Below are 8,007 nucleotides of genomic sequence, written 5' to 3' on the forward strand. Positions count from 1 at the left end.
GAGTGAGTGAGAGAAAGAGAGAGATAGAGAGAGAGAGAGAGAGAACGAAGGGGTTGGGAGTTATGGGGAGAGGCAGGGAAGGAAAAATGCAGAGCGAAACGAGAGACGTCGAAGCGCGACGCGCCGAATACGATCCGACAAAAACACTAACACATGGTGCGACACAGAGAAAGAGGATTGGTGATAGGTGAAAAAAATGTCTTGTCACTTACATGAATCAAATCGTGTGTCCACGGCGGACAGCATGGAAAAAAAGTATAATTTCCCTCAAAAACCGTGTCAAAACTTGTTCCTCCATTTGCGGTGCAAAAACATTATCTATGTGCAAAAATTCGCACGCGCTCGCCGGATTAATAAGCCGTATTCTTCCGCTATGTAAACGGAGGAAAAAAAAAAAAACCTCCGCGTTGTTGCTATTTCTCTACTTTTCATCGACCGAGAGCGACACACCTCGGTGGTGGCACGTTTTTGCAAGGTGCACGCCATCGGAACGCGGCAATCGGCCGAGGAAAGTTTCCCGCGTTCGTTTCGATGATCAGCAAAACGCGGTTTCGACGATTCGTATCTCGACGATTTAGCAATGACGCTTTCAAAAAGATTCGTCAGCACAGCCGCGTCGACGAGAGACGCGGCGCCGATCGTCGCGAATGCAACGTACGAACGAGAAAACGACGACGACGACGACGACGACGACGACGACAACGATGACGACGACGACGATGAGCACGAGAGAAAGAGATAGCGAAGAAAAAGAATACTGACTCGTTTCTCCAGTGGTGACTGTCACCGGGGCACTTGGGGTACCACGCCCAATGGAGTTCACGGCTATCACGTAAAGCTCGTACTCGGTGTAAGGACTCAGACTCCGGACGTTATAGTACATGGTCGTGATGCCAGATATTTCGGCGTACGCTTGATTCACGCGTTTCGGTTTGTGTTGAATCACGTAGTATTGCAGATCGTCCGAATCTTTGTAGAACCAAGTGAGCTTCACGGAGGTAGCGGTGATGTCGGATACTTGAACGTTCTCCGGAGGACTGGGCAGAGCTAAAATTCATCGTTACGTTTTATTAGCTTTCGTTCGTTGGCGCGAGCAACGGAGAAAATCGCGTTTTCTCGCGTTTCCTCGTTTCGGTTATTCCCGTAAAGTACCAGCGTCCTCTCTCGGTCTTTGAACGCCACGCATAAGCCGATTGATTAGTCATGGAAACTGTACCCCGCCGCCACGGTTCGCTGTGTAGCTCGGATGGAACGAGCACGGTCGTACACACGCGCGCAAACACGCACAGTGATCGAGTGATTGATCGTTTTACGTTACGTAGTCCGATAGGTCGGTACCGCGATCTCCGAGGATTTACGCGCGATTTCGATCCATCTCGATACTGTAGGATACGGTACGGTACGGTACGGTACGGTACGGTATGCTACGGTTTGATACGATACGATACGATACGATACGATAGGATGCGACGCGACGCGACGCGACACGGTGCGATGCGATAGAATGGCATACGAACATTGAACTTTCACCATCGACGTGACTTCTATGACTCCGAGATCGCTGGCGGCTGTGCAAGTGTAGTTGGCAGACTCCTCGATGTCGGTGAGCACCAACACGTTTTTCCCAACTGGCAATTTGTCGTCCGGCGTGAGGTCGAAGGATGCACCCTTTTTCCATTTCACGTAGGGCATCGGGGAGCCGACAGCGACACAGGACAGATTCAAAGACGCGCCCTTCGTTACTTCGCTCACTGCCGGCGGAGGAATCGAGAAGGTGGGCGCAACGCGGCGAACTGCGTGCAAACAATTTTTCATTAACAACGGCAACCACCATTTCGATGTATACGATTCCCGTGGCAATTAACGGACACGTGTCTCAAAACCGGGAGTGGAGTATTTGATTACGCGATACTTGAACGTCGAGGGACAGAGACGCGTACCACCGCAAGAAATGCCTCGTCGCCGCATCATAATATTTGCCACGCGATTCCAAGCGCGCGAATCCTTTGTGCCGTCAGCTTAGTTTAATTACGCTTTAATTACGTAGCATTAATTTTAATTGCAAACCGGGAAACGACTGGGTTTAACGGCGCTATGCTCGCGCTACGTTTTTGCAACGAATTTGGGTTAAAACGTCGGATAACGATAAGAACTCGTTTCTTCAAATTTGGCCGAAAAGATACAGGGTGGACGCGCGACGTACCTTTTACGTAGAGCGAGGCCGTCTTCGAATACTCGGTACCGACGGAATTATTCGCCACGCACTCGTAGTTTCCTTGGTCGTTCACTTCGGATCCGGTGATTTGCAGCGACCCTGTAAAACACAAAGCGACCGTTATTTTCGTACCTCGCCGACCGACTTTAACTCCGTTCGTTAACAATTTTTAAAGGTGACATCAAAGGGATCAGTTCGAAACGTAAAAGAACGGAGGGGTGGGAACACGAGCGTGTGTCAAAGAGACGTACGTTTTCCGCGATCCACGTTTTTCATCGTCCATGCATCGCGTCGTCCTTGCGTTTTCATCGATTTTCCTTCGCTTATCCGCTCTGCCAACTATTTTTCTCCCGATACATCGCCGAGTTTTGCCCCGATCAGCTGCCGCTACGAAGTTTCGACAAAGTTCGCGGATAGGAAAATCGTTACGAGGACGCGTGGAGACGAGAGACGGTAAACTCGGCGATATTTCGTTCGAGCCCCGCGTTCTTCGGTTCCCCCTTTCTCCAGGCTAATTGAGTCGATAGCCGGTGGAGGATACGCGCGAAAAGACGGAGAGAGTGAGAGAGGAGAAAGAATCCGTTCGAAGGCCCCGTTACAAAGGCCGCCTATTCCACTTTCCGTTCGACCTGGCCGGTTCGTGCACGATTTCCATGATGCATCAAGCCCCTTAGCACGATACCACGATGATGAACTGGCTGTTACGAGGCGTGTGATTATCTCCGTAGACGTCACTCCTTCGGTATAATTCAGGCCCCTTGGATCTCTCCGGTACCACCCCTCCCTTGCTCGTCCCACGTTGCTCCGCTCGCAACTCTCGACTCCCTTCTTTCGTCACGCCAACCCTCACACGTTTGCAAAGTAAACACGACGGATCAACGTGCTTGTTTTCCATCCCTTCGACATCGACGATTCGTCGAAGCACGCGATGATAATCAACGTTGGTAATTAACGATTGTCCCGGAGTCCGTTCGGATGGAAGGAAGAAGACGCGAGAAACGTCCCCGTTCCTAGGGAACGATCCTGTTTTCCGGCGAAATGAATCGTCGGTGGTCGAGGGGCCGTTTCATACCCACATTTTTCTACGAGTCTGTCAGCCGTATGGATTTGTAAGGTTTCGTCGCAAACGTGACTTCGGTGACCACTTCGGTGGAAGCTACACGGGCTAGTCGTGAGTCGGAGCGAGAGAGAGAGAGAGAGAGAGAGAGAGAAAGGGAACGAGGGGTCGAGGGTAGAGAACACTCCATCACGAGCGAGAAGCCAGGCAGTTTGATATCGCGTACGATCGGAATACGTAATCGAGCCTCATCTACAATTTCCAGCAAGTTGACCAGGAAGGAACGCGTGGTCGTATCGTTATCCCATGCAGTCACGGTGTGCTCGTTGCTAGCGAGGCTGCGAAAACACTCGGATCGCCTGGATCGCCTGGATCGCCTGGATCGGGAATGTCGGAAATCGTCTTCCTTCTCGCGACGAAATATCGGCCAAGGCGCGGAAGGGGGGTGAAAAGGGGGTGAAAAGGGGGTGAAAAGGAGTGGGACGGAGAGGACGAGTGGGTGATGAGACGCGTCTAACGCGAAACGCGATGCGATCGATCGAGAAGCGTTCTCGAACGTTTCCGGAATGATCGCGTGGCGCGTGCCTGCTCTATTCGCGGAACGAGCGAGCGTACGGCATCGATACGATGACGAACGAGCTCGAAAGGTATCGCGCGCGCGTTAACGTTAGCATCCTCTTGGCTCGTGATAAAACTCGATGACGTTCGAGCAGTGTACACGATCTATCTAGGTTTGCGTCGCGATAACGCGGACGCGCGCGTGAAAGGGCTTTCAACGCGTAAAGAAGGTGAAATTGAATAAAGATGAAAATCTATCCGTACGCTCGTCTCCTCGCGAATATCTTACCGTGCCGTTTTACGAGATTTCTGAGCATCCCTTTGAGTCGACCCTCGTCGAAGTCGTTTAAAGTCGACCCTTGCGACACTGCGACGAGCCGAGCGACGAGCCGAGCGACGAGCCGAGCGACGAGTCGACGTTGTCCCGACGCGACGTCGCGAATTAAAGATCCCGGAACCGATCGCGCGGGTGCCAGTGTTTTTCGGGTGTACGCATGGCGCGGGGATCACCGGATCCAGACTAGACGATCCCGTTTTGCTCCCCGTAGCGGTGCTTCGACAACGGGGAAGCTTGTTCCACGAGGCCGCGGCAGCACGCGCGTTTCGGTTATCGGAAGGGACCGAGGAAGAAACATTTTTCTCCGGTTTCGTTCTCGGAAGTACGGTTACGGACACGTCGGGAATACGTCTCGACATAAATATGTAGAAAGATATCAGAGCGATGTACCGAAACGTGCAAAGAGGACGGAAGAGCAACGCGACGGAAACGTTGAAACTATTTGCGTGTGTTTACCCACCGATATCGAAATATTTTCCCTTATATTTAACATCGGGAGAGGGAACGCGAGAGGAAACGCGAGATGTACGCGCGGCAACGCGCAGTGACTCGTAGTTTATTCGGTATCGCCTATTTCCTCTAGTCCCCGCGTTCACGATCCCCTTCCGTATCGCGTTGACCGTTGCTGCTCCGGCGACGATACGCTAGGTAGGTAGGTAGGAAGGTAGGTAACGAATACAGATGGAACCCGATATGGGCGATGACTTCGAAAGACGAGCGCGTTCGATTCGATCGAGATAGAATGCAAATGGAAAATATGTTTACCTCGAGGGTATATACGGAGGCTTTTTGCTTCGCGATGCGGGCTGCGCTATTTTCTTCTTGCTCTTTCCTCGCAGGACAGGCAAGGCGTAAGGAGATTGCAAGGTGGGACGAAGAAGGAACGAAGAAGAAAACGAGAGACACCTCGAAATTCGCGAACATTTTAATTGCTTTCATAATCATGCTTGGTCGCGGTAGCACATCGACCGCGTAAAAAAGTCAATTATAATTATCGGAAAATATTCAGGCGAGAGAGGTCGGTTGAAGTGGAACGAAAAGGGGAAGGGGAGGGGGGGGGGGGGGGGGCGAGGTAATGGCTCGCAGTCGATGCTTTTCCAACGGTGCACGTTGGATTCGGTCAAAATACAAACAGAAAATATGTTTACATTGGAGCCACGGTTTCAAAGCCGAGCCTGTCGCGCGCGCTTGTTTCGTACCGTTTCCAGTCCGAACGTTCTTTCCGACAGAGATATACGCTATCGCGAATTAATTTTCGCATTAAGCGTCGAGTGCCATTGATTTTATGAACCGTTTCGTTTCTCCCGCAGCTACAGTCGTTGCAACGAAACCGCGCGCGCCGTGTCTCCTTTTCTCCGCCACCCTCGTCGACTCCAAGCTGGAAACGCGAAACGTCGGCAAAAGCGACGCGTTTCCCGTTTCTTCTCCTTCTCCGTCATGGCAAACGTTTCTCTATTTCGGGTTTCGCTCGAGGTTTGCGAGTGCGGCGCATTAACGTCAAAATCTCGCTTCGCAAATATAAAGAGAGAATGACGGCAGACGAGAAGATTATGCGGGCATGAAACGTCTTTCGCGAGGATTCGAGGGAGTCGCGCGCCGTCTGGCGAATGCGTCGCGCCGGAAAGGAAATCGAATTACCCGTTGACGTTTCCACCTCCTCTTTTTGTCCTTCTATTTACCGCGCGATGGGGCGAGGTTTTAATCGAGCGCGAACCCGCGTTCGTTGTCTCGTCGCGGAGAGGATTAAACGCGAGAGACGCTTCGATCTCGATTTCGTTGCTCGTCCATCGAGACCACGACGAATCGGCTTATTTTTGGCCACCTCCCAATTTCCTTCCTTTTCCTCTTCGCGAAACTCCGCCAACTTCGAACCAACCGACATATTTCATCGACATCGAGGCCAAACGATAAACCTTTCCTTCCTTTGCATCTACCTACTTAAAAACTATCGCGTCGTTGCCGCGACTCGCGTTTTTACGCTCGCTCCTTGAAAACCACTCGGAGAATTCATAAACGACGCGGTTCGTTTCGCGTTTGCTCGCGTGCGTGCAGCCTACGACCGTTACCACGATTTCCACTCTTCCCTCTTCCTTTTCCCTCACGCGTTCCTACGTTATCGTTACGAACGAATTGCGGAAGTTTCCAAACGATCGGGATATTACGTCGGAATTAAGAGGGAAATAGCCGAGATGCAGAGTATAAGAGGCGAATGGCGAAGCGTAAGGCGTAGGGAGCGTGGAGAAGAAAGGACGATAAGGAGGTGGGCCGAAAGAAGGGAGGCACGGGGAGAATCCCAAGGCAGGTGTTAAGAAGCGGCACGGCGTAACGGCAGCAGTAGCTCCGGGCTTGTTTCGAACTTCGAGCCCTGCTCGTCAAGTCTCGCGTAGCTTTAGTGCTGGAAATTTTACGAGTGTTGACGAAGCGTTAACTGCCCTCTCGCGCTTTTCCTTCGCCGTGCAACGAGCCCCGAGAACCACCTCCCCTCTGTGTCTTTACGGCCGAGGACTGCGCAAAATATAATTTCACGATTCCCGATGCGTCCTGTATCCCATCTCCGTCTTTCGCGCTTCGCTGTCTTTCAGAATTTCCTTCTTCGTCACCACCCTTCTTCGAGCCGACTTCCGTTCTAGGACTCGCGCGACGCCCGAGTCTCGATGCCGGATACTAGCTCCGCTCGGATACCATCTTCCCATAAACGTTGACAAAGCTTAAATGAAATATTAAATCGGTTTATACCGCGTCCCGGAGAATCTGCGTCGGTTTAATTCTCTTCAATTATAGTAAAGTGCTGGCTGTTCACCAAAGCGACCGTTATTTTAATACGCCGCCGTCGCGTTGCTACTCTGCCGTGTATAACTTTAATTAATTTGTCTCGTTTGCGCGATAAACGGAAATAGAGATTCGCGACCGCATTGTCCGAGTGTAACGCGTTCTCTCCTCTCTTGTCCAATCCTATCCAATCCTATTCCATCCCATGCTATACCATACCGGCCTATCCTATCCTGACCTATCCCCCTGCCACGCACCGTTGCGTCCGGTCTCAACTCGTCCAGACTTCCTCGTCTTTTGTTTCCTTTGTCGCCAAGAATTTCGAAATTACGCCTTTCACCTGTGACCGTTTGTCAAAGCTCGATTTTTTCACCGCCGCCTCGTCGCGTGCTCGTCGCCGACTCGACACGCGCGCGCGCGCACACACACACACACGAGCAATCGTTAAAAGGATACACGCGTGCACGCGACGGGTCAGATGATCCGATTCGCTCTGTGCTATGGATTTCGTCTCGCGTCTCGCGTTTTATACCACCCTTTTTTCGATCGTACGGTGGATAAGATCGTTTTCCCGCGCAACGTTGGACGAGATTTCGCGCGATCTAATGCCGCGATATCGGCGAGGTCGAACGTTTTGGAATTTCGAGTGACGCGGTACCTACCGTGTAATAACCGAGGTAGCTCTGATATTATTAACGCGAATCGCGAACGTAGCTATATTTCCGTAAATGAACGCAAACAATGGTTCGCCGGACTTCAAACAATGGCGAGACGTTAGAATTTGCGTTAAAATTTCAACGTTAACTTAATGAACGTCGACAATGGTAGTCGACGAATTTAATTCGCAGGAAATTTGAATAACGGCCACACGTGGCGTGGCGTGGCTTTCCACCGAAAAAGATTTCCCGACGCACGAACAACTCGGCTTGCAACGCGTGACCGTTAAACGCGTTATCGCATCGCGACAAGCGACCAACGCTTTGTCTCCTCTTCGTCTTCCTTCTTTTCTTCCGAGCTACACACGCGTCTTTCCGCCATTCTTCCTGTGCTTTACCCCGCGCAACGCCCCCC

At 51.6% G+C, this 8,007-nt stretch overlaps 1 protein-coding gene across 5 annotated transcripts in view; it reads right to left on the reverse strand.

Moving 5' to 3' along the window:
* Positions 1–8,007, reverse strand: part of Lar (tyrosine-protein phosphatase Lar) — a 165,347-nt gene that overhangs the window by 20,118 nt on the left and 137,222 nt on the right. For all 5 annotated transcript variants that reach the window (XM_017911761.1, XM_017911759.1, XM_017911758.1 and 2 more), the window contains exons 5-7: positions 2,204–2,314; positions 1,518–1,793; positions 763–1,047 (exon numbers count right to left, since the gene is read on the reverse strand). In XM_017911761.1, the coding sequence (XP_017767250.1) occupies positions 763–1,047; positions 1,518–1,793; positions 2,204–2,314 (672 nt within the window). The remainder of the gene's footprint in view (positions 1–762; positions 1,048–1,517; positions 1,794–2,203; positions 2,315–8,007) is intronic.

The sequence above is a fragment of the Eufriesea mexicana genome, unplaced genomic scaffold (assembly GCF_001483705.2).
Source record: "Eufriesea mexicana isolate 0111107269 unplaced genomic scaffold, ASM148370v2 scaffold305, whole genome shotgun sequence".
In the NCBI taxonomy this organism is placed as follows: Eukaryota; Metazoa; Arthropoda; class Insecta; order Hymenoptera; family Apidae; genus Eufriesea; species Eufriesea mexicana.